This window comes from Capra hircus, chromosome 14, assembly GCF_001704415.2.
Source record: "Capra hircus breed San Clemente chromosome 14, ASM170441v1, whole genome shotgun sequence".
Taxonomy (NCBI): domain Eukaryota; kingdom Metazoa; phylum Chordata; class Mammalia; order Artiodactyla; family Bovidae; genus Capra; species Capra hircus.
The window spans coordinates 50,780,912-50,807,586 of record NC_030821.1 but is presented as its reverse complement, the minus strand read 5'-3'; the positions used below and the strand labels follow the sequence as shown (position 1 = coordinate 50,807,586).

At 42.3% G+C, this 26,675-nt stretch overlaps 2 protein-coding genes across 11 annotated transcripts in view; one reads left to right on the top strand and one right to left on the bottom strand.

The window, feature by feature from the left end:
- Positions 1-8,563, top strand: part of CSPP1 (centrosome and spindle pole associated protein 1) — a 113,738-nt gene extending 105,175 nt beyond the window's left edge. For all 9 annotated transcript variants that reach the window (XM_018058438.1, XM_018058441.1, XM_018058439.1 and 6 more), the window contains 4 exons: positions 596-659; positions 2,775-2,884; positions 4,268-4,406; positions 7,708-8,563. In XM_018058438.1, the coding sequence (XP_017913927.1) occupies positions 596-659; positions 2,775-2,884; positions 4,268-4,406; positions 7,708-7,919 (525 nt within the window). In that variant the 3' untranslated portion in view covers positions 7,920-8,563. The remainder of the gene's footprint in view (positions 1-595; positions 660-2,774; positions 2,885-4,267; positions 4,407-7,707) is intronic.
- ARFGEF1 (ADP ribosylation factor guanine nucleotide exchange factor 1) overlaps positions 9,577-26,675 on the bottom strand; it is a 132,058-nt gene continuing 114,959 nt past the window's right edge. The window contains exons 30-39 of one of the 2 annotated variants that reach the window (XM_018058435.1): positions 25,421-25,550; positions 22,309-22,444; positions 22,091-22,229; positions 21,455-21,527; positions 19,519-19,651; positions 15,095-15,234; positions 14,208-14,376; positions 13,207-13,345; positions 12,280-12,397; positions 9,577-11,056 (exon numbers count right to left, since the gene is read on the bottom strand). In XM_018058435.1, coding sequence (XP_017913924.1) covers positions 10,892-11,056; positions 12,280-12,397; positions 13,207-13,345; positions 14,208-14,376; positions 15,095-15,234; positions 19,519-19,651; positions 21,455-21,527; positions 22,091-22,229; positions 22,309-22,444; positions 25,421-25,550 — 1,342 coding nt within the window. In that variant the 3' untranslated portion in view covers positions 9,577-10,891. The remainder of the gene's footprint in view (positions 11,057-12,279; positions 12,398-13,206; positions 13,346-14,207; positions 14,377-15,094; positions 15,235-19,518; positions 19,652-21,454; positions 21,528-22,090; positions 22,230-22,308; positions 22,445-25,420; positions 25,551-26,675) is intronic. The other variant, XR_001919147.1, reaches the window with a different exon arrangement.

Below are 26,675 nucleotides of genomic sequence, written 5' to 3'. Positions count from 1 at the left end.
CATCCTAGAAATCTGGTAGGGAAGTGCAGGGAAGGGTGTGGGGTGACTTTAGATTTCTTCCAGTGTGTAAGAGGACATTCTCTGTTGTAAACCCTAGATGTAAATTTCCTACCTCTAATTTGAGAGCTCATTACAAGCCCGACCCTAGCATTACTTTCCCTACTCTTACGTCCCTGTCTGTCTGTGCTGTGTCTGTGACACGCCATCCCACGGGGCTGTCGTTATCTGAGGGCATGCCTCTCCCCATGGGAGTGTGACCCATTCCATAGCAGAAACTCCTGCTCCTCTTTCTACCTCCAGTTCCTCACATGCAGGAAATACTAAGTGCACTCGGCAGATTTATTGAGAGAATGAATAAATCTTGACAGTGATGTAAAGACTTTAGATGTTTAATTTGGTTCATTGCTTCACACTCTATTATATTTTTATCAGTCGTAATGTAACTCTTCAAAGGTCTTTTCCTGTGGTTTCTACCAGCTTCTCTCACTTTTGCTAGTTTTGGGGAGTATGGAGACTTGTGCCTCTTTGTACAGATTTGTTGTTTTTCTACACAGGACTAATAAAAATAGTCATCAATATATGATGTTTCTTTTAGCCCAGAGAGGACACTGATGATTTCTTGAAAAACTCATTATTAGAATCTGATAGTGCTTTTATTGGTGAGTATGTTTATTTTACCAACCTATTTGTTTAAATATTTAGCATTATTTATATTCAAGTGTTTTTCTCCATACCTAAAAAATCAGTACTTGACTCTGTTTGTGCTGTGCTTAATTGCTCAATTATGTCCCACTCTTGGGACCCCATGAACTGTAGCCCGCCAGGCTCCTCTGTCCATGAGATTCTCCAGGCAAGAATACTGGAGTGGGTTGCCATTTCCTTCTCCAGGGGATGTTCCTGACCCAGGAATCGAACCTAGGTCTCCTGCACTGCAGGCAGACTCTTTACAGCTGAGCTATGAGGGAAGCCCACTCTTTGTTTGGAACTCATTAAAATTAAACTTCAGTGCTCTGCAAATGGTAAGAAAATAAGACAAGCCAGAGACAGGGAGAAAATATTTGCAGAAGACATGTCTAATAAAGGACTCCTATCCCAAGTACACTAGGAACTCTTAAAACAGTTAGGAGAACAGCCCTGTTAAAAGATGGGCAAAAGATCCAGACATTTCACCACAGATAGGATGGCAAGTAAGCGTATGAAAAGGTGCCCCATGTACATCATTGTCATTAGGGAAACACAGGTCATGTGTCATCAAGGAAACTCAAATCAACATAAGACACCACCACATAGCTATAGAATGACCCAGATTTGGAACACGGACACTTCCAAATGCTGGCAGAATATGGAGCCATAGGAACGCTAACTCATCGCTGGTGGGAATGGAAATCAGTACCATCACTTTGGAAGACAGTTTGGTGGTTTCTTACAAAAGTAAACATACCCTTACCATATTATCCAGCATTCACACTCCTTGGTATTTACCCAAAGGATTTGAGACTTATGTTCACACAGAAATCTGCACACAGATGTTTTTAGCAGTTTATCCATAATTGCTAATATCTGGAAGCAACCAAGTTGTCTCTGAGTAGATGAATGGATGGATATACAGTGATAGATTTGGACAATGCAGTAGTATTCGGTGCCAAAAAGCATTGAGCTACAGAGCCAGGAAGAGAAATGGAGGAGCCTTGAATGTTTGTAAGGGAAAGGAGTCAGTCTGAATAATCTTCATATTGTATGGTTCTAACTATGACTTTCTGGAAAAGGTAAAACTATGGAGGCAGTTAAAAAAGAAAGTGGTTGCCCCAAGGGTACAGCAGGGGGAGGAATGAATGGAGGCGCTATCCTGTATGATACTAGAATGGTGGATATGTTAAAAGCCATGGGATGTACAGCCCCAGGAATGAACCCTAATTATGGACTTTCAGCAAAAATGATGTGTCAGTGTCGGTTCATTGGCTTTAACAAATGTGCCATTTTGTGGGGGCTGCTGATAGATGGGTAAGCTCTGAATATGTGGTGGCAGGGGGTTTAATAGGAATTCTCTGTCCCTCCACTCAGTTTTACTGACCTTAAAAACTTGTAAACAAAGCCTTTAAAAAAAAGAGCAAGTGAGTTACTGGTGGGGTATAATAAAGAAATCAGAAAACTTTATTTTCGGAGTTTTAGAAAATCCTATATCTCATTCAATAGAATACAGTTATTGCTGCTTAAAAAAAAACTATACATTAAATTTCATAAATTTGACTATCAATTATATATTAAATGATAGTATTTTATCAATGTAACATTTCCTGAATGTGGTACTGAGACTGTGGCTGTACAGTCTGTGGCCCTTGTTCTTAGATGGCCTCTGCTAAAGCATTTAGGGACGAAGTATCATGATGTCTTCAGCTTACTATTTTTTGTTCTGCAAAAAATAAATAAGCCCCCACAAAATATTACATTGTAGAATTCCATATGGAATCTTAGGAACAGTACATCTCCAGACTGAAGGCAGATCAATGTTCACAGGGGCTTGGCAGGTAGAAGTGGGGAAGAGTGATTTTGTCAGTGAGCACAAGTGAGCTTTTTAATTTTTAAGGTGATCAAAATGTTCTAAAACTAGAGTATAGTGATCGTGCAGTTCCTTAAAAATCACTGTGTGTTTATTGTGGGCAGATTTTATCATATGTAAATAATATCTTAATAAAACTATTAAAAGACAGTCTTGGATTAGCTCTGAATGGAGATGTGAAAGGTGGACATTCACAGCTTCCCCCCGTGTTCTCTAGGTGCGCATGGCGAGACGTACCCTGCCATTGAGGATGGGGGCTTCCTGCTGCTGTCTCCGCTGCCCTCCGCCAGAGAGCGCAGGAGGAACAAACTGAAAGGACTGGACTTCGTATGTATGAAGTGTCCTTTTGTTTTTTCAAGTTTCGGAAGGAAAGGTCTGGGCTGACTCATGGATAAACGGGTGTGGTCCAGTAAAGAAAGAGAACATGCTCTCGATTAGGCTGGACATGGGTCTGAACAGAGGCTCTGCCACCAAATGCTGGATGACCGTGAGCAGGTTACTGGGACACAAAGGCCCTCTGAGTCATAACATATAATTGATTCCTTATTATTGCCAAGTGATATTTCATTTCATAATAATATTTCATTTCATTGTGATTTTTTTTCTCCAATTGTTTGATAGACATTTGGGTTGTTCCCACTTTTTCTGTTATCAGTACAGCAGCTTTTAACATTAGCATACAGATGTTATGTTTTCTTTTTCTGTAACATCTTGAGGAACTACCAGACTGTTTCCCAAAGTGGCTGCTCTACTTTACATTCCCACCCACAGTCTGTGAAGGTTCCAGTTTCTCTACACCCTGGTCAACATTTGTTAGTGAGTGTAAAGTATTATTTGTGGATTTGATTTTGTATTTTTCTGACAAAATGATACTGAGCATCCTTTCTTGTGCTTCTTAGCTGTTTGGAGATCTTCTCTGGAGATAGGTCTGTTCAAATCTTTGGCCCGTTTTCTGATCGGGTCACCTTTTCATTGTTGAGTTCTAAGCTCTTATAGATTCTGGATACAAGTCCTATATTAGATGTATGACTTAATAGATATTTTCTTGATGGTGTCCATTGAAGCACAGAAGCTTTTGATCTTGAGAGAGGTACAGCTTACCAATCTTATTTTTGCTCGTGCTTTTGCTGTCATATCTAAGAAACCATTGCTTAACCCATGATCGTGAAAGCTATTTCTGTGTTTTCTTCTAAGAGTTTTAGCTCTTAAATTTAGGTCAGTGAATCTACTTTGAGCTAATTTTTGCAAACGTAAGGGTCCAAATTCATTATTTACATGCAGATATTGTTATTCTGCTACCATTTGTTGAAAAAAATCCTAGTGAATTTTATTGGTTTTTCTGCCCCTAGGTATAAGGGCTTAGCTGGACTCTCTATTTCTGTTCTACTCATCTATGTCTACCCTTAGGCCAGGACCACTCTGTCTTGATTAGTATAGCTGGACTGATTCTTAGCCCCTGATGTTTCAGTTTTTCCTTTTGTGTTTTGTAATTCCCCACCTTTATCCACTCTGGTAGCATTTATATGTTATCACCAAATGCTTTACCTTCATCTGAGCCTGCAAGGATAAACACAAGTTAGAATATAAATGCTACAGATTTAATTTTGTTCATCACTATACATTTATCAAGGTTAAGAACATGTTTTGCACTTATTTTGAACATATTTTATGTTAATGATCATTTCTGAAGTTCTGTTTTCTTAATTACAGGATAACAGTCACCCTGATGTGCCACCAGATGGTGTCTCTTTAAAATCTGTATCCAGTATAAATACTGATCAGCTTAGAATGAGAAATGAAGAACGAATGCGAAGACTGAACGAACTTCAGAATAAACATATTACTACAGGTAAAAGGCCACGTATAATAGCCAACAGCAGATTCGGTGAAAACTCAAACCTGCTTCATGGAAGTTTTCACTGATGGCTGAGAGAGGAAATGAGGTCTGAAATCCTTTGAGTTGTAGAGCCTAAGGATTAATTTTGCAGCAGATTGTTTCTACCAGAGGGAGTACCCCTTTTCCAGTGGACTCTAAACAGATAAGGTTTTTTTGTGTTAAACATATCAAGACTTTGCTTTCAGCAGGGAAAATGTTGATTTGTACTGGCATCTTGCTTCCCTACTGAAGAAGTTGTTCCGTTGCTCAGTCGTGTCTGACTCTTTGCGACCCCATGGACTGCAGCATGCCAGGTTTCCCTGTCCATCACCAACTCCTGGAGCTTGCTCAAACTCATGTCCATCGATTCAGTGATGCCATCCAACCATCTCATCCTCTGTCGTCCCCTTCTCCTCCTGCCTTCAATCTTTCCCAACATCAGGGTCTTTTCCAAGGAGTCACTTCTTCACATCAGGTGGCCAAAGTACAGGAGCTTCAGCTTCATTCCTTCCAGTGAATATTCAGGACTGATTTCCTTTAGGATGGACTGGCTGGATCTCCTTGCCATCCAAGGGACACTCAAGAGTCTTCTCCAACACCACAGTTCAAAAGCATCAATTCTTCGGTGCTCAACTTTCTTTGTAGTCCAACTCTCACATCCATACACGACTACTGGAAAAACCATAGCTTTGATTAGACAGACTTTTGTTGGCAAATAATATCTCTGCTTTTTAATATGCTGTCTTGGTTGGTCATAGCTTTTCTTCCAAGGAGCAAGCATGTTTAAATTTCATGGCTGCAGTTACCATCTGCAGTGATTTTGGAGCCCAAGAAAATAGAGTCTGTCACTGTTTCTGCTGTTTCCCCACCTGTTTGCCATGAAATGATGGGACTGGATGCCATGATCTTCGTTTTTTGATTGTATTTTAAGCCAGCTTTTTCACTTTCCTCTTTTACTTTCATCAAGTGGCTCTTTAGTTCCCCTTTGCTTTCTGCCATAAGGGTGGTGTCATCTGTGTATCTGAAGTTAGTGACATTTCTCCTGGCAATCTTGATTGCAGCTTGTGCTTCATCCAGTCTGACATTTTGCATGAGGTACTCTGCATGTGTTAAATAAGCAGGGTGATAATATACAGCCTTGATGTACTCCTTTCCCTATTTGGAACCAGTCTGTTGTTCATGTCCGGTTCTAACTGTTGCTTCTTGACCTGCATACAGATTTCTCAGGAGGCAGGAAAGGTGGTCTGGTATTCCCATCTCGAAGAATTTTCCATGGTTTGTTGTGATCTACACAGTCAAAGGCTTTGGCATAATCAATAAAGCAGTAGTAGATGTTTTTCTGGAATTCTCTTGCTTTTTCTGTGATCCAGCAGATGTTGGCAATTTGATCTTTGGTTCCTCTGCCTTTTCTAAATCCAGCTTGAACATCTAGAAGTTCACAGTTCATGTACTGTTGAAGCCTGGCTTGGAGAATTTTGAGCATTACTTTACTGGCGTGTGAGATGAGTGCAGTTGTGCAGTAGTTTGAACATTGTTTGGCACTGACCTTCTTTGGGATTGGAATGAAAACTGACCTTTTCCAGTCCTGTGGCCACTGCTGAGTTTTCCAAACTTGCTGGCATATTGAGTGCAGCACTTTCACAGCATCATCTTTTAGGATCTGAAATAGCTCAACTGGAATTCTATCACTTCCAGCTTTGTTTGTAGTGATGCTTCCTAAGGCCCACTTGACTTCGCATTCCAGGATGTCTGGACTGAAGTGACAGATTATCAGAAGTCAACTTTAAAACCTTGTTCTTTATATAACACACCTTTTATAAATTTGTAGTGGTACAAAGAAATTTTTTTTAACCTTTTTACTTGGCTTTCTGTATGTGGATAAAGCAAAAAAGCTTCAGGATAGTGTTTCCTTTTTAAATGTCAAAATATAGACTTTTTTTTTATCATGCAAGGCATTGCCATATCTCACATCTTTGGTGAATAGCGGGTTAAAAGCTTGCTCACTGAGCACAGGCAGGCGGGACACTTCCTTAGGCAACTGTTGAGCTCCTCTGCCAGCTCTTGGCCACCTTCTTTATGGCACTGCTATCAGTCATGAGGATAAGAGGATGATACTATAGTAATAAGCCCTATTATTAGCTATAGCAAATAGCAGAGTGGTCTATTTGAACAATTCACCTTATTCTGTTAGACTACATTACAGTAATTTCTAAATAATAACTATTTTTTTAAGATTTTTGAAAGATTTAGATTCAGCCTTTAATGTTGCATTAATTTAAAACTGTAGCATTAATTTAAAACTGTACTCATACCATCTCTATCAAGATATCATGTGTTCTGATTGTAGGAATTTCTTAACAAATACCAGACAACATGGTAGATTGACAATAGAAGTACTTTTCATACCATACCTAGAAAAATGTGGACAGTGGGAGAGAATGCTTGCTTTCTGGCTAAAAGACATTTTAATCTGTACTGAGAATTACCTCTGAACAAGGATATACTTAAACTGAGAGAAAATAAACCATCTGAAGTATCTTTTTCAGAAGACTTTCAACTTATAAACTTTTTAAAACACACTGTCCTTTCAGACAGCTTTTTAGTATGTAGATTGATTGCTCATTGCATTGATTGCACGTGTCCATTTGTTGAACTAATGCTTCACAGACCAGAAGATGTACTTAAAAAAAAAAAAAGAAATTGACATCACAGGGTAGGGAAGACAGGTTTTCCTATTATTATATCTAATGAGAAGGTAAATAGATTTAGAAGCTCTGCATATAACCAATTAAAAGAATGAAAAATGAGAGCTACGTCTTAATGGAATAAATACAACCTCTTAAAGAATGGAAGTAATTTCACCCCTGTCCAATGTTTTCCTAAAAAGACCTTATTTCCTTAAAACAGTGTCAGAAGTAGTTCCAAAACCTTGCTAAAAATAGAAAAAAGTTTGGTGTGGCATCCTTCAGGGGACACAAAGTAAGACTGTGGACACTTTCTAGTCATCTGGTGTCATCTGCTGTCCTGAATCCCTGTGGGTGCTGGGACCATACAGTCATCTTGCTCAGGTGGTCCTGTTTTGTTCCATATCACTGGCCTGTTCCTGGGTTTGCTTTCCTATCTCTGTATGGAGGAGTGTGGACAAAACGGGACGGTTTAGAACACAATGCTGTGGAGAAATGCAGCGCTTAATGGGTCAGAATGCAGGAGGTCTGTTCCCATCACCTACCTGCCGCTCCTGTTACCTGAGTCAAGTCTCTCTTGCCTCCTTCAGATGATGAGAGTTCACTGGTTGACCCTGATGACATCATGAGGCACCGGGGTGACGACGGGTCAAATTCTGTAGCCACTGAGCCCTGGCTCCGCCCAGGCACCTCAGAAACACTGAAGCAATTCATGGCGGAACAGCTGAGGCAGGAGCAGCAGCAGGGTCCTGGCAAACCAGGTGCTTTCACGTGGCAGGGCCTGTCCACTGCACACGGTTAAAATCAGTCTGTACTGGACCCAGTAGTGCCTTTGAAGCTGAAAGGAATGTGAAACCTGAACCTGAATAATACGTGCTACTTTTGGCCTGTACATGGCAGTTACTCATATTCCATCTGTATATAAGGTATATTTTTTCCATGATGATATATATGATGTATTTATATTATGTACATAAATAAAAAGCCATGGCTATTAATTTATATAATATAGAATTGTATAGAAGTATTTTTGCACAACTTTGCCATAAAGTAGGGTGGTAATGAACTCTTGGAATCAACTACCGTATGTGCATTATTTTAAATTCTGCTTGTAAGAGAAGGTGAATAAAACAAGTGTTAACAGAGAGTACTCTTTGCTGTGTGTACATCTGCTGCTGTTTTCACTATTCAAAACCATCTTTTCACTTAGCAAATAGACTGGTGATAGCTGTCGCTCTGTAATCAGAATCAGATGTGCTATTTTCATTTCATTTGTAACTACTGATTCAGTATAAATTATAAGAGTTGTTAGTGATGTTATCCCTGTGAGCCATGCACTTACATATCACATCTTTCTGCCTCTATTTTTGTGCCAATGAGGGCAGTAAGTTTGCTCTTTATATGATGTAACTTCTTCTTGATAAAAATAAATTATTTTTATTACCAGTGTCAGTTTCTTACTTTAACTGGAGTTGAGGTTTCTATATAGAAGTCGAGGAGAGGCAGGAGGACCCCGGGGTCAAGGATGGGGATCCCTTGCCGCATGGCTGAGGACCCTGTGGTGAGTCATCAGCCCTCCTAAACGCTAAGAGGTGCCTTTAAAAAAGGGAAGACTAATTCAAATCCTTGGAAATATTTCTTGTTTAGATTCTAGTAATGAGAGCCGAGAACACGCCTAGGCACTGATGGTATGCTTCTAAGATCAGGTAAGCACACCCTTAAGTGGAAACTTCTCAGATATTTGGAATTTTAGTTGCATATAAATGCCATGTTAATTTTTGTAATGAAATCATTTATGAGAATTTTTTTTCTTATGTCTTCACCTGAAAGTAAGATGAAAGCCTCAGCTGGAGAAAAGTCCTGATTTTATGCCATAAATATTAATACACACAGCCAGGTCCTCTAAAATACCCTGAGACAGGCCAAGATGGCCATGGGTGCTCCTGGCTCTTGCAGCATCCAGTTGGGCTTGCACAGGGCCAGGCCCTGGGGTAACAAATGCAGTGCACTTATAAATGTTCTGCTCAGTGACTGCTGGTGACCTGAGGGAAGCAAGGACTAAGACTGAATGCTCTCGGTTTTTTTAACACAACCATCAAAATAAATAGTCTTTACGTGTTCTCTTTTTTCTTTTCAGGTTGTTGTACCACTCAACTCTGAGGACACACACCGCCACCCTGCCAGCTGCCGCAAAGGTAACTTTAGCTCTTTCTCTCAGCGTTCGTTCACATAGTACTGCCCTATTCTGGGTTCATAAATGCACAAAATATTAAACTATGAATAGCCTATAGTTGAGAAAGCAGGATATGGGGGAGGATCAAACGCCAGGAGCTGGAGAGAAAATATCACAACTAAAGGACATTGAATTCACATAGAGCTTTCAATGAGAATATCCTTTCCTTAGTTAGGCTGTTAAGGAAAAAAAAAAAAAAAAAGAAAAAGTCAATGAAACATGGGGCTGTGGATGACATAGGTTTTGATTGCACTGATGAAATAATCCAAAAACTTTATTGACCTATAACCTGATTAGAATATGCCAGATGAGAATCAATATTGTACAGAAAGTTGTACAGAATTTTTTACATAGAAAACTTTACATCTGTACCATATACATTTTATCCATCTGAAAAAATTTTCTACATCCACTGTTAATACGGAATGCTTGACAATCTTGTTTTTTTAACCATCAGAGCACAATTCACAGTATGAATACGTTTCCAGTAAATCTAACCTCCCCAAACCATGCCAGATTTGTTATTTTAATATATTCAACATTAAATTCTGTACATAGAGTAAAATCTACATCAAGCCCCACCACCCAAAAGAAAAGAAAAGGAAGTGACGGCAACCGAGATTCATTCTGCAGTGATTCAAGTTTCGGTCCACGAAGGATCATTCTATTTTAATGGCTCATCTTTCAAAGCCCTAAGAGAAGTGTATTACAGGTAGGTACATCAGCAGGGGTATGTTCCACCTTTGTTGGTGTTGATCATGACAAGTGTCAGCCACAACAGCTTCTGGGCATGTTAAACCCTCAAAATAACCACCCTGTAAAAAGGGTAAAACCAAATCCCCACAAAATAAAAAAGACAAGAAGTTCAACCCAAATGTTTAGTGCATTTGACAAAATATTATAGGTATTTAGCAAATGAATAAGAAAATAAAGAAATAAAACAGTGCAGGAAGAACTCTATAATGTCTTAAGATTTTTATATTACAGACCTGCATCTCTGTACATTTTTCACAGAAGGATCATTACCAGTATCTCAGATAGCCTGAGTGTGCAAAAATCTTCAGAATAAGAATACCATAGTTGCTAAATAACTTTTACCATGAACAATAATTTCTTCTTCTCCCCCCAACCCCCAATTATAAACATTTTATCCTTCAAAATACAGCTCTCCTGAGTTGTACTTCTTGCAGAAGTTCAAATCTTTACATCTAGAGTTCTTTGGGTAAGTTTCACTTCCATACCTGCCAGAAATATGTAGGGCTCTCCCTGCCACTGAGAACAGGGAAGGACATGTGAGCATACAAGCTGACACTGTGGGAACAGGTTTTTTGCTTGTGAGCCCAACACGACAAACAGAATCCACCAGGTTACAAAAAGGATGGACGGGAGCACTGCAGGTTCGAACTGAAATTCTAAGCTTCTTAGAAGTAACCTTTAGACACAGCAATCCAGAGAAACCATTTTTCAGGTAGGAAACAGCTCCGGGGTCCTTTTAAAGAACGGAGGGATGTAAACGCCAACAGAAAAATATGAAGTTCCCATCATTGCTTGTTTATTCCAAGTTCCTGTTCAGGTGGTTGTGATATCTGAAAAACTACTCCAATTCTCAGAAAAAATCTTCTAAGAACAGCACGAAGTTCAGGAATCAAGTCAAATTGCATAATTTCACATAAGAGAGGGTAGTAGAATGATGCATGAGCTTTAAACTGGGGGGAAATGAATTCTGTTAGTAATGCTCTCATTGCAAACCACAGAACCTCAAAGTGCCTTTAGAAGGAACCCACTTGGGGACAGTGCCCTGAGAGTGAAGACAGGAGACGCATCTGCGTAGAGCAGTGATTACTGATCATGCGCCTGAACGACTGAGATGTATTCAGAACTTAATACATACAAGATTCACTTAGTTATCCATCCTTATTTTGGAAAACATTTTTCATTACATTTCCTTGACAAACTTAGGACAAACATTTAGTATTTATCATTGTTTTCCCTCGGATAATAAGCAAAAGTAAGAAGCCAAGCAAGAATCACAGTTTTTATAAGCTGTGGGTTACTGAAACTATTCTGTCTGGTAAACAGAGTTGTCTCTAAAACTTCAAATTCTATCTAATATTGTAATATAAAATATGAGGGCTCCATGCATTCTACTATATTTTTGTTGTAGTTTAATCTCTCAATACTAGCTGTCTGCCTGTTTTCTCTCCTTGTCTGTTCTCCCACCTCATAAGGTATGAGGGAGCGGTGTGACACACTGGTAAGAAGGCAAAGTGTGGGACAAGGCAGATGGATTGGAGGTCCTTCTCGTCCACTTGGCTGTTGGTTGCCGGAAGGTACTTCTCCAAGCTCTACCTGGCCCAGGTCAGAGGGGCACACACATGGGCACAGAGCGGCATTACATGGCATCTGTGGGGCCCACAGTGTCAGCCACCAGATTAGGTATTTTTAAACCTTTTTAGGGATCACAGGAACCCCCGTTTCCATTTATGTGGGCTGTACGTTGGTACATTTTTTAACAAGTAAAATGTGTGTTTCTGAAAAGTCTAAATGGTATATACATCTACACATTATACATCTGATCTTTGTTTCCTACTGGTTAAAATTCTTAAATGAGTTTACGGCCCATTCCCACAGAATCAGTCCCTCTGCCAGAGGAACAACAGGAGCCTGTTGCCCCAATGCAACCATGATCGCGGCCACGCCTGGCAGCTGTCCTGGATGTGACAGGAGAGACTCCCGGGGTCGGGATGGGAGCCGCAGCAGGGGCGGGTGGGGGAACTGTTCCAGCGGATTCTGATTCCTCCCCTAGTGCAGCCCTACAGGATCACTCACTGGAGAAGAGTGGGGTGGGGAGGGCCTCCACCCCCACCTCCCACTCGGGCATGCGCCCCTCAGGCTGGGGATGCTGGTAGACAAGGTGCCTGGTACTCACCCTATTATCGCTGATCTTCAGGACTTTAGTCAGAAATAAGAGCAGTAAGTTAGTCCAGGCTTCCCGATGACTTTCCGACGTTAGAGTAAGAAAGTAACTGAGCGCTTCGCTGCAGACACTGAAACAGAAAAGGTTCCCCATCACGCTTGCTGGTGGTGCACCTGCTGGCCTGACATCACCACGCAGGAACAACTGAGGCCAGGAGGACAGTGAACGGTAACTAACATCAACTGGAGCCTATCGGGAAACCCACATTTTCTTCCCTTTGGAAGTTCTCTTATAAGCTAAACCACCATGGAGAGCATAAGCACGGGATTGGTGTCGAGACTGCAGCTGAAACCCAGGGTGGCCCTTCCCCTCCTGCACTGTGACCTCGATGCTTTGGGGCCTTAACAGCCTCATCAAGAACTGGGGAAACGGCCCAGGTGACTGCCAGAAATTCTAAAATGAAATTAGTTGGTTTCTGAGAAAATCTATTCTCTCAAGAAGACAAAAGAATACAAGGTAAAAGACTGTATTCTTTCTGAAAGGACAAAATCTTAAGTTGTCACGGAGTAAAAATGGAATGCAAACAAAACTAAAACACCAACAGGAACTCCACATACTTTTTCAAACTAAATGTCAGCAGGAATGTTTTTCATTTTCAGAAATGGATCAGTTTCTAAAAACAAATCTATCGATGACATGAAAAAGAGCCTAAAAATTAAGACCTAGCACTTCCTCCTTTGTCCTGTAACAGCAAAAATAGACAATTTGCTTACATCTCAACAACTCTGCGGAAGCTCATTTGTCTATAAGACTGTGTTAGCTTTTACAATCTCTTCCTCAGGCCCCAAGTAATCTGCCCAGCTGCGGACTCCCCAGGCACGGTGCGGCCCTCCGCACACTGTGCTGAGCAGCCACGTGGGCCAAAGCCCCGAGTCTTACTTTAAGAGCCTCTGCTGGACCTCCTCCCAGGCGCTGGCCCGGCTCTCGTCCGTGTACATCCGGAAGAGAATGCGCAGCCCGCAGGCCAGACTGCTCGTCTCCTGCTTCAGAAGGTTGGGCTTGGATTTGCCCTTGAAGCCTGCAGAGGGGAAGTCGGAGTTAACAGGAGGGGAGCATCTAGTGAAGGTGCACAGCCTGCGTGGAACGCAGAACGGCCAAAGGTCAGCAGCCTGCAGGCCCAGGAAAGTGAGGAGCCCAGGGCCCTTGGCAGGAACAGTCTCAGCTGAACAGTGGCCACAACTTGGGTTGAATCAAGAGGAAAAAGTTAAGTACCATCTATTTACAGAAGCAAGTCTGTACAAGAAGGGAGAGAATGAACAGAGCCTGGGTGCGTTTAATGAGGCTGTAAAGAGACAACATGGATGAAAGAAAATTCCTAAGTGTACAGCACTCAGCACTCTGTCAGAGGACTTTTCTGTTCAAGGAACAGCAGCGTCCTCCTTTTTTATGCATATTCTTCAGCCTCTCTCTCTCAGCACTGTTCTGTACCTAACTGGCCCCAAGTAACTATTTCTTAAAAAAATAACACTGTCAGTAAAATTGTTAAAAAGCTTGCTTCTTAAATTTTCCAACTTGTTCAAAAACAAATCTCCCTCCCTCTTATGTTCTGGCCACACCCTGGGGAACAGGCACTCAATACAGATGCCTTCATGCCTGGGACCCTCCCACTTTTTCTCAGTTCTAGTAAGCAGACGGTATCGATAGGAAGGCCCAGGCTGAGCACAGAAAGTGAAAAACAATGTGAAGACCAGTTAACAGTGTGATTAAACACGGGAGACTCATCCACCCAGGCAGTTATTCAGCATTTTCTAGGCCGGAGAAAGACCCGTCGATGCACTGTTTGCCAACAGCTGGTGAGGACTCAACGTTCACGCTGTGAGTCCCCTTGTGTGACCCCGCCGCTTGCCCGCTAAGGGCACGGCCTGCACAGCATGGCTTACCCGCCTTCCACAGAGCTGTCCTCTGTTCGTTGTTGGAGTTGAAAGCTTTTGCAAATCTGTGTGACTCTAACAAGCAGTCCAGTAGCTTGAAGAGTTGTTGTGATGTTAAAAAGCGATACATTCCTTGGTCTTGAGTGTCCACTCGAACATCAAAGTCCACAGCGTCTCTCTTTGGAAAACAAACCACCATAGCACAGGCACCCACAGTCACAGAACCAAAGACCACTTCTATGAGCAAGCCATAGAACTTAATCTGTCTCAACAGTAAAAGACCACCTTCTCTTATTAAATCTCCAGAATCTTTATTCCTTGCACCCTTCTCACTGAGCACCATCCCCAGTATCTGTGGCTCCCTGCCCACAACTCTTGACCCCAGAGCTCTGCCCCAGGAGACCCTCAGCCTCTGCCCCCTTCACGTTCCTCACCCTGCTTAGGTCCTCACTTCTGTTAACCAGTTTGAGGCTGTGGACTGTAATCATAAATATCCTTGTGCATAACCTACCCCTCACCCCTTTAGCAACTAGCTGGCAAAGCCCCTACTCCGCAATGGATGAAGGATCACTTGCCCTAGTACAGCTGACTGCAGCCTTCTCAGTACAGCTTCCTCACGGAGCTGCAAGGCAGCACTGGCTCATGGCTCCTCCTGGCTCCCTGGTTCTTGCCTCCAAGCTCTTCACCCGCTGCTTCATCGTGAGCTCTCAACTACCAGGCCCCAGGCTCAATCCCGAAACCCCTCCCCGCTGTGCCCGCACTCAGCCTTGGCCGTGTCCTCAGTCCCATGGTCTGGGCTGACAGCCGTGGGGTGATGATGGCCCCCAAATAGCCCCTCTCGCTTCGCCTCTGCTCGGAAGCCCAGACAGCAGAGCTGACCCCCTGCACCCACTCACCTGCGCCGCGGCTAAGTTTTCCGCATCCTCCTTCCTACTTGTGGCGGGGAAGAACACGATGTTGTCGATAGTCTGGATGAGTTCCAGCTGCACAACACATTTAATCAACAGGGCGGCAAACAATTTTTGTTCTGGAAATTCTGTGAGGAAACCCACCCCAATGCACATGCAAACAAAAATTATTTTGAATCCTTTATAATTTCTGTGACATTACAATGCTAAGGAAACATTAACATGTATGAAGATAACTTGCACACATCACATTGAAGGACAGCCTGCTTTTGCACATGAGCACTCAGTAAAAGCTGCATTTAATCAGTATTTAGAAAAGCCTTAGAAAATTCACTTCTTCAGTAAACAAAAATATTCAAAATAACTGAACAGTGAATACATTCAAGAAGGTGCCAGGACAAATTTTAAAGTAATATTTAGGTTATTCCTGAATAAAATGTATCAAATGGATTAAAAGCTACAGTTTCAATAGCATTTGCTACAAACCCAAGTTTGACCTTTGACTACAGGTAATATAAATTGACTATGCCAAAGCCTTTGACTGTGTGGATCACAATAAACTGTGGAAAATCCTGAAAGAGATGGGAATACCAGACCACCTGACCTGCCTCTTGAGAAACCTATATGCAGGTCAGGAAGCAACAGTTAGAACTGGACATGGAACAACAGACTGGTTCCAAATAGGAAAAGGAGTACGTCAAGGCTGTATATTGTCACCCTGCTTATTTAACTTCTATGCAGAGTACATCATGAGAAACGCTGGGCTGAAAGAAGCACAAGCTGGAATCAAGATTGCCGGGAGAAATAACCATAACCTCAGATATGCAGATGACACCACCCTTATAGCAGAAAGTGAAGAACTAAAAAGCCTCTTGATGAAAGTGAAAGGAGAGTGAAAAAGTTGGCTTAAAGCTCAACGTTCAGAAAACGAAGATCATGGCATCTGGTCCCATCACTTCATGGGAAATAGATGGGGAAACAGTGGAAACAGTGTCAGACTTCATTTTGGGGGGCTCCAAAAGCACTGCAGATGGTGATTGCAGCCATGAAATTAAAAGACATTTACTCCTTGGAAGGAAAGTTACGACCAACCTAGATAACATATTGAAAAGCAGAGACATTACTTTGCCAGCAAAGGTCCGTCTAGTCAAGGCTATGGTTTTTCCAGTGGTCATGTATGGATGTGAGAGCTGGACTGTGAAGAAAGCTGAGTGCCGAAGAATTGATGCTTTTGAACTGTGTGGTGTTGGAGAAGACTCTTGCGAGTCCCTTGGACTGCAAGGAGATCCAACCAGTCCATTCTGAAGGAGATCAGTCCTGGGTGTTCTTTGGAAGGACTGATGCTTAAGCTGAAACTCCAGTACTTTGGCCACCTCATGCGAAGAGTTGACTCATTGGAAAAGACTGATGCTGGGAGGGATTGGGGGCAGGAGGAGAAGGGGACGACAGAGGATGAGATGGCTGGATGGCATCACCGACTCGATGGACATGAGTTTGAGTAAACTCCGGGAGTTGGTGATGGACAGGGAGGCCTGGCATGCTGCGATTCATGGGGTCGCAGAGTCAGACACGACTGAGCAACTGAACTGAATATAAACAAGCCAGAAGAAAACAACAGGAGCTAGATCTGTGAGGCAGGGAGTGAGGGGCTAGAACTGTGACCAACTGGAAGACACGGACGGTCAACCAGAGTACATGCTTTATTTGGATCCAGGTTGGTGGGTGCATCTAAAATGGCCTCCTGTTTCTAAAGCATAAGCCCAGAAGCCCATGCAGTCATGCCTAGTGCAGGACTGTAAGAGCAACCACCCTGGAGGTGACCAGTGCTCAGACATGGCCTGGGGTGGAACACGGCTGCCTTCCTCTGGCCTGAACCACTGTGCTTCGAAGGGCCATTTCTATAAGGACACACAGACTCATGGAAGGAAGGACTTTCCATCTCCATGGCATCAGGTGAGCAGATGTAGAAACCCAAGTTTAGGAAAGACAACTCAGCTACTGAGATGCTCAAGAGCCAGCAGCAGTGACCCAGCCAAGGTCAGTTCTCCGGGAAGCCTTCCAGGAGCTGGATGGTCGTCCCTGGTGCGGTGGGGTCGGGGAGGCCTCTACACTGGCCTCAGGACATCAGCTCCAGCACTGGACACCTGGACAACCATTCAGATTTTCTCTACTTTGCTTTTATCACAAACTCCCTTTTCTGGCACCAATTTCTAGAATTTAGTTTTTTTGTTTTTGGCCACACCTGCAGCTTGCAGGGTCTTAGCTCTCTGAACCTGCGCCATGGCAGCGAGAGCCCTGAGTCCTCACCACTTGGACCCGCCAGGGAATCCCCCAATTTCCAGAAGTTAATTCAGGTTTTAGGAATTTGGGGTAGATAGCCAAACAACTTACTTAAATTTATTCTCTATTAGGTCACGATGGCTCCTTTCCAGATTTCAGAAATGTTGCTGTACTGAACATTCAGTTCTTAGTATTAGGTCTCAAGTCAAAAAATGTAATAAACCAAAGACACCCCCCCAAGTCCAAGTTGTCCTTTCCTAGCCCTCCCTCATCCAAGTCATAACTACACTCTCAGGTTTCTGGGGCAGGACATGCTGGCCACACCCCAGACTCGGGGAGACTGAGGCTGAGGAGACGTGTTCTCACCAGCCACCACGTCTGCGTGGGCATTCAGAGCTGTCGCAGGTGAGGAGCTGGACTCAGCCTCACCAGCAGGGACCAGCAGTGTGTCTGGGGGACAATTTCTATCTGAACAAGTCTGCTTCACAAACTCATGTTAAGGACCATTTCACTGGGGCAGCACCAGCTTCTGAGCGTGAAGGAGGACCGGAGCAGCTGCAATCTGTGCTCCTCTGAGCCACCTCCTTGGGCACCACCGCCCCGTCCCCTGCACGGAGGGCTCTTGGGGGACACAGGAGCTCTTCCTAAAGGACTGCGAGGGGGTGGCGGGAGGAAGGAAACATGAGCCCTCAGATCGGGGGGCAGGGGGCAGCACTCTCCATTCCAGTTCAAGGTCTGTGCCCAGATCAGCTCAGTGGAAACTTGCAACTACGTCTTTCCCTTCCAAGGTCCAGTCGTGGGGTTGAGAGAGAGCAAAGCCATGTACTGTGGCATTTTCCAGGGTAGACTGAAGCTGGTATGGATTCTAACAGCTGTGCTCCAGAAAACAGGAATGATAAACGAAAATGGACAACTCACCACCACCTATCTCCCTTCTAAGAAGCGAGACACAGTAACTGAAGCTAGAGGCTCCTTTCCAGGAGATACAAAATCTGTCTTTCCTCAACAACAAGTATAAATACCGAGGGTTAATAAAAATACCCTGAAAACAATAAACTGAAAATGGATCAATTCCTTAAATGTAAGAGCTATAAGTATAAAATTCTTGGAAGACAACACTAGGGAAGATCTCCCTGACCTTAGTTTGGGCTGCGGTTGGTTCCTAACCATGACACCAGACATGTGAGCAACAGCAAGACAAACTGAACTTCAGCAAAATATGAACTTTCGTGCAATCAGAGCATATCATCAGAAGTGAAAAGATGACCTACAGAATGGGAGAAAATAAACCCCTGCAAATCGTGTATGTGATATGGGGATAGTATCCAGAGTATGTGAGAAACTCCTACAACTCAACACCAACCAACCCAATTAAAAATTAGCAAAGGACACAAATAAGTATTTCTCCAAAAATGATTACAAATGGCCAAAAAGCACGTGAAAAAATACTCAGCATCATTAATCAATCGGGAAATGCAGAGTAGAACCACAATGAGACAACATTTTATACCCACTAGGATGGCTATTATTAAGGAGAGAATAAGAAGACTGAAATGTTTGTGAGGATGTGGAAAAAATGGAATTGCTGGTGGGAATATAAAATCATGCAGCCACTGTGGAACACATTTCCCGTTTTCCTCCAGGAAGGAGGCTGTCTTTTCTCAGTGTTGTTAACTTTTGTTCAATAAATGAAATTGAACCAATTTAGTGAAAAACAAGGGAGTCCTCCTCCTTTGTGAAAAGAACTAAAGGTGAGGGGAGGTGCAGAGGAGCACCGGGGTGGGGGGAGGGGGGGTTGGCCAGCAGAGTGCTCCTTGGACGCCCTGGCCGCTACCTCCCCTCTTGCTGAGGACAGAGGAAGACCCCTCTTCTGCAGGAAGAATACCCACGTGCTTGTAACAAACATCAGCTGAGAGCGCTGTAGGAAAAAAATGAGCCTTGCAGGTGTCAGCAGAGTCCTGACCACCTGTGAGACAGCCTCTATCAGGGATGTCCAAGCTGCGGCAAACTCAATAATAAAGTGACCGAATAACCAACTACAGTACGTGTGTGTGAGTAAAAGCAAAACTTTCATTTATAAAGTCTTGCATACACAAAACAAAATACATAACTGATTAAGACAAATAACTCACTTGCTGTGGGTTTAATTTTGCTGATTTCTTCATTCACAGTAGAGACAGAAGCCAACGGAGCTTGCTGTCTATTATCTGCCGATCTTGGTTGAATAGAATCATGAATATCTACAGATTTCTGTGATATTGTATCCTAGTAAAAAAAATTCATTTTAAGTACAACAAATAAAGCTTAATGATGAAAACAGTTTCTATTACATTGTCTTTAAAAAAGTAATTTACATTGTGTCCCTATGAAAATGACACTGCACACACTGCAATAATGGACATAATGGGAAATTATTTAATATCACTACACACAGATAAGAGCTGGCAATCTTTTAAAGAAAAGCTTACTTCCTGACCCTCACTGAGATAAGGCCTGACACCACTCAAGGGCAACAGATAAAAACGCTAAGCTTCACTGTGTGGCAAAACTTGTCAGCAATATCCATGAACTGTCGTGAAATCCAGACAGAACGTACGTAGTGGGTGCGGTCTGTGCACACTTGGTGCAGGCTGAGCCCAGGAACGCTCTGTAAAGGAAGGGTGTCCTGTCACCCCAGACCAGCATCCAAAAAGGGCAGTGAGAAGGCGGCCGACAAGGAAACTGGCCCTGCAGAGAAGCTGAGAGGTCCACAGAACCACATCAGAGTCCAGTTCCAGCTACGTGTAACCTTGGGAAAGCCAGGGATCTAGTTCTAAGCTGAGGTTTTCTGGTCTGAAAATGAGCAGGTTGTGGAAGATTTGGTAGTAAATGCAAGGCACCTACAGTGTCAGACGGTCTGTGGGGGCTGACATGACTACTCTGGCAGCTCCACCTGGTTCCAGCATGAGGCCAGAAGCAGAGCCAGGGCAGCTGCAGGTCTCAGAGCCAAGGAAGAGACTGTGAAAATCACTGCCGGCTTCCACAAGGGACCCTTTTAATTTCTTTCAATTTTCACTTTTGGAATGAGAATCTGTACCCATGCTTGCCCACCACTGTATTTTGCAAGGGGGTCATTTATTTTACAGGTTCACGGATCCACAGAGAAATTTTACTCCAAAACAGACCATGTGCCTGATCTAGATGACTTAGAGGACAAGATCTGGAACTTCTGATACGATCATATTTACATGAGATTTTGGACTTATTGCTGATGCTACAATAAATTGAGACTTTGGGAATGTTGGGATGGGATAATGTCTTAGCCCAGAAGACAGACATGAATTTGGGGGCACCAGAGGGTAGACTGCAGTGGGTTAAATAGTGGCCCCAAAAAGCTAAGTCCAAGTCCTAACCTTTGGTACTTATGAAGACTACATGGAAATAGGGTCTTTAGAGTTAAGGAACTTTGAGGTCATTCTGAATTTAGGGTGGACCCTAAATCGAATGACTAGTGTCCCTAAAAGAGAGGTCTGATACACAGATCTGACTTTACACAGCTACATAGAGATGGAGGCTGTGAATGGAGTGTGTGTGTACAAGCCAAGGAACGGCAGGGTTTGTCAGCAGCCAGTAGAAGCTAAAGGCAGCAAACCCGGGGAAGGAGTGTGGTCCTGCCGATGCCTTCAGTTTGGACCTCTGGGCCCCAGAACGGTGAGAGAATCAACTGCTGCTGCTTTAAGCTGTTAAGTTTATTAGTAATTTGTGACCACACACCCAGGAAACAAATATGCAGGATGAGGGTCTGCTGGAATTCTTTACACTGCTTTTCCAACTTTTCTCTAAGGTACAATTTTTATCAAAATTTGATGTTTAAATGATACCCAACAACATCTTCAGCCTGGCATGTACACCCTTATGTAATCATGCAGGCACTTGAGAAATCATGTTAATCTTCGTCTCAGAACCATCTATATTTTGCACCATCTTTCTAAAGGAGCTGGGCCCCTATTAAAGGATCTGCCCCATGGTAAAATTTCTTATCATGAATAGTTCAATGATTTAAAGTAAGCTTGATTTATTTAAACTTACCAACTGGTTTTCACTCACGGGAGATGGGGTGGGGGGAGCAGTTTCTCCAGAAATGGGACGCCAGGTCAAGAGCCTTTGAAATACCAAAACCATACCAATCACTGAGAGCGTGAGACGTGCCACAGCCAACACACTTTGAAATAAAATAAGCTGGGGAAGTTCAAGTTGTCCTACAAATGATTCAGGTGCCATCAACTGTCAGGCAGCAGGACTATGTCTTAGTTTCCCCACTAGTAAAAACTCACCTACGATTCAATTCCAAACTTATCCCTCAGAAAAGGATGACAAATAACTACGAAATAGTGTTTACAAATAAAGTTTCCTTAGACTAGTCACAGTAAAATAAATGCTGAGATTTTAAGAAAATTCAGAACCACTGCTTGGTTTAACCTGCATGAATAAAATGTGACCCAAATAAAAGCACTTCATTGTGACCTAAATTTAGATGATGAGACTAAAGGTTCTGGTTTATAAAACAGTTCATATATTTGTTATGGTTTATAGGAGTTTGGTCTGTAATAAACACAAATTCATAGAACACTGAGATATCTGACAAAGCATTTGTTATGAGAAATCACTAGTTACTATCAAATCTTTTATGTCCATCATGCAATACAAAGTAGTATAAAATCTTACGCATGTGGGATTGTGGTTTTGAAGATGTCCAGTGTGCAGTTGCAGGTTTTATCCCAGATTTCTAGTGTAAATTTTTCACCATTCAGAATAACAACATTCTCTAAGCAGTTTGTACCAGATCGTGCCAACTGCTCATTGTCTGGAAAAGAAAAGAGCAATTCATTTGTGTATCACCAGGGTCACATTTAACACTGTGTCATTTATCGGGACAGACCTACCTTGCTGCACACACCAGTAGAGCTGGGCAAAAATGTCATCCAAAAGGACATCACTGAGCACTTCTAAATACTGGGTGAACACATCACAGATCGCATAGAGCGCATGATTACATGTTGTCGTCATCCACTCGGCTTTCTACAAGGGAGACAGTAATCACATGAAGGTCAGGCCACTCATTAGTTACAAAAAAAATGCTTGCATATTTAAAATAAGACTGTCCATGTTCCTTTCAGAGTGCTTAACTCCCTCTAGAATATACTCACCTCAACTTCATATCTGATACCTATTTCTCATAATCTCATACATCTATGCATAGAATAACTATTTTCTGCACTGTTTTGATTATAAAAAACCATCACTCCATTGTCCTGTTATTAGTGTCTGCTACTGAAAAGTCATAGCATTAATTGCAACAGTTGGTCTTGCTTCAGAATATGACAGAACATGGAAAAAAAAAATAAGAGGAAGGAAATGATAAGAATTTTCCAAGTGGGGTTAGCATAGGTTTAAAATAAAACTGGTGTAAGTAATTTATTTTTCTCAAATGGACTAATCTGATTCACTCATGGTTTTATGCCCCTGAATAAACATATGTCTACTTAATAACATGTTTTAAGAGCCTACCTATAGATCTAAAGTAAAATCTGCAGGTCAGAGAGGCCCCCAAATTTGCATTTAACACACTCTATGGAACGAAACACAAGGACCTGATCGTCTCTCCCCACAAACACTGAAACACATTCTGTAACTGGATTGTAATAAAAGACCTAATTAAACTTAAAAGCTTTTGCACAGCAAAGGAAACAAACAAAAAACACCCTCAGAATGGGAGAAAATATATGCAAAAGAAGCAGCTGACAATGGACTGGTGGTGGTTTAGTCGCTAAGTCATGTGTGACTCTTGTGACCCCATGGACTGTAGCCCACCAGGATCCTCTGTCCATGGGATTTTCCAGGCAAGAATACTGGAGTGGATTGCCATTTCCTTCTCCAGGGGACCGTCCCGACTCAGGAATTGAACCCAGGTCTCCTGCACTGCAGGCAGATTCTTTACCGACTGAGCTATGAGGGAAGCCTGACAAGGGATTAATCTCCAAAATATACAAACAGCTCATGAAGCTCAATATCAAAAAACAAATTAAAAAATGGACAGAGATCTAAAGAGACATTTCTCCAAAGAAGACATACAGATGGCCAAAAAGCACATTAAAAGATTCTCAACATCATTAGTTATCAGAGAAATGCAAATCAAAACTATCATGAAGTATCACTTCAGACCGGTCAGAATGGCCATCATCAAAAAAATCTACAAATTATAAACGCGGAGAAGGTGTGGAGAAAAGGAGACGCACTTACATAGCTGGTGGGAATGTAAATTGGTGCGCCACTATGGAGAAGAGTATGGAGGTTCCTTAAAAACTAAAAATAGGGCTACGGCTACCAGCTGCTGCTGCTGCTAAGTCGCTTCAGTCATGTCTGACTCTGTGCGACCCCATAGATGGCAGCCCACCAGGCTCCCCCGTCCCTGGGATTTTCCAGGCAAGAATGCTGGAGTGGGTTGCCACTGCCTTCTCCAATGCATGAAAGTGAAAAGTGAAAGTGAAGTCACTCAGTCATGTCCAACTCGGTGCGACCCCATAGATGGCAGCCCACCAGGCTCCTCTGTCCATGGGATTTTCCAGGCAAGAGTACTGGAGGATCCAGCAATCCCATTCCTGGACATATATCTGGAGAAAAACATGATCCGAAATGATACATGTACCCTGATGTTCACTGCAGCTCTGTTTACAATAGCCAAGACACAGAAGCAACCTAGATGTCCATCAGCAGGGGAGTGGATAAAGACAATGTGGTGCGTATGTGTATCAGTCATAAAAAGGAATGAAAGAATGTCATTTGCAGGAACATGGAAGGACCTGGAGACTGTTGTATTGAGGAAAGTCAGAGAAAGAAAAATAGCATACAGTATCACTTACATGTGGAATCTGAAAAAAAGGGTACAAGTGAATTTATCTACAAAAACAGATACAGAGGTACAGATGCAGAAAACAAACTTATGGTTATCAGGGAGTTGGGAGTTGGGTAGGGAGAGGGATAAATTGGGAGATTGGGATTGATATATATATACTACTATGTATGATGTAGATAACTAATGTTCTACTGAACATTACAGGAACTCTACTTAATACTCTGTAATGGTCTATGGTTTTTCCAGTGGTCACGTATGAATGTGAGAGTTGGACTGTGAAGAAAGCTGAGTGCAGAAGAATTGATGCTTTTGAACTGTGGTGTTGGAGAAGACTCCTGAGAGTCCCTTGGACTGCAAGGAAATCCAACCAGTCCATTCTAAAGGAGATCAGTCCTGGGTGTTCTTTGGAAGGAATGATGCTAAAGCTGAAACTCCAGTACTTTGGCCACCTCATGTGACGAGTTGACTCATTGGAAAAGACTCTTGATGCTGGGAGGGATTGGGGGCAGGAGGAGAAGGGGATGACAGAGGATGAGATGGCTGGATGGCATCACTGACTCGATGGACATGAGTTTGAGTAAACTCCTGGAGTTGGTGATGGATAGGGAGGCCTGGAGTGCTGCGATTCATGGGGTCGCAAAGAGTCGGACACAACTGAGCGACTGAACTGAACTGAATGGTCTATACGGGAAAGGAATCACAGTGAGTAGATAGATGTATAAGTGAATCACTGCTATAAAGCAGAAACTAACACAATATTGTAAATCAGCCATATTCAAAAATTAAAAAAATTAAAAGAGTGAAATAAATAAACTTACCATGTATTCTTTATTCAATTTAGAGTAATAAGTCACCATGAATACTAAATAGAACTACTGATGTTTTAGCCGTGACAGTATTAAAATGAGGAAAAGATACTGAAAGTTCAACAAAAATACTGAAAACCTTAACTCACTTCTATTGTCAAAACTGCATTGTTTTGATGACAGAAAACACGCTACAAAGATACACTACTATGTCATAATGCCTTAAAGAAGAAATCTCTAGGATTTTTCTTCTGTTCACTGTGCTTAATTTGAAAGACTAAAATGTATTAGGAAAAAAGAACCTTTTGACTTGACTATATTAAATAAAAATCTCACCTCTGTCTGCTGTTCTGGCAATTTCATGTTGTCAAAGATTCTGAAAACAATTCTAAATAAATCCTGCCACCAGTGTTTTTCATAAGTGTGGCCGTAAGTTTTCATTATTTCAAACATTACTGTTAAACCCCTAAAATGAAAAATATAATTAGAAAAGCTAGCATAATACATCAGTACTTATTTTTATAAGTCATTTCACAAAGTTACCGAAAGCTAAGTTTAAAACACTCGATACTACACTTTTAAGAAATTTAGGCTGTAGAACAGAGGTTTTCAGGATGAACTGTTTGGGGTAAAACTCCCCAGGCCCTGGCCTTCAGTGCTTATTCTCCTTCCACTCCCACCCCCACCACTGCAGCATTTTAAAAGGTGCATGGGGGCTACAGAGCAAGGGAGATCACGATTTCGGCAGTACCAATTCTGTGGCTCATGCCCATGGAAGAAAGTATACTGATATGTCTAAGAACAAATAAAATTAGATTCTGGAGAATCTTTTTCAAAGAACTAGAGGAATTTCTAGCTTATACCCCACCTGTTCATGTAATACCCTCAAACTAAAGGACTTCTCAAACCAATTCACTAGGACCCTCGCTCGTGTGGGCAGGCATCATTCCCCAGTGTGCTGGGCCAGAGCAGCACGTGTCACACAGGGTGCGGAGGGAAGTATTCCTTGAGAGTAAGCTGCTTTAGTATTCCACTCATTCTCTTCTGAATGAGTGTTAAACCTGAAACTCAAAATTGCCTTCTGATTCCTTATTATCTTTCTTGAAATAATGCCTTCATGTAACCATTAAAAAGCTTGATTTTTTTCTCTCTTGTTAAATTTCTTTTAAGAAAATATAGGTACCCTTCCACTTAGAAAAGATTTGTATTTCCCAAAGTCTGGTCATAAGTCAGAACAATATTTCCTGTGAAACACTCCTTGAGGACTTGAGGGCTCCCTGAGATGGTCTAGCTCAGTTGCTGCAATGCTACCCCCTGGGCCTGGTACCGATACACACGTGGTACACAGGATCACGCAGTGGTTCAACGGATGTAAAATCACATTACGGTAGTTTGGTTCTAAGGCAAGTTACGTTTGTTTGCTCTGTAAGATACCTAATGTGTAAAACTACAGTAAAAGAATTTCTGTGGAAGAAACACACTGTATGTTTCCCAGAAAACCCGTGCCCACCCCCACCCCACACCCTCCCCACACACAATGAGACAGGGCTGGTTCTTCCTCCCACTCCAAGTAACTGGATGCTGAATAACC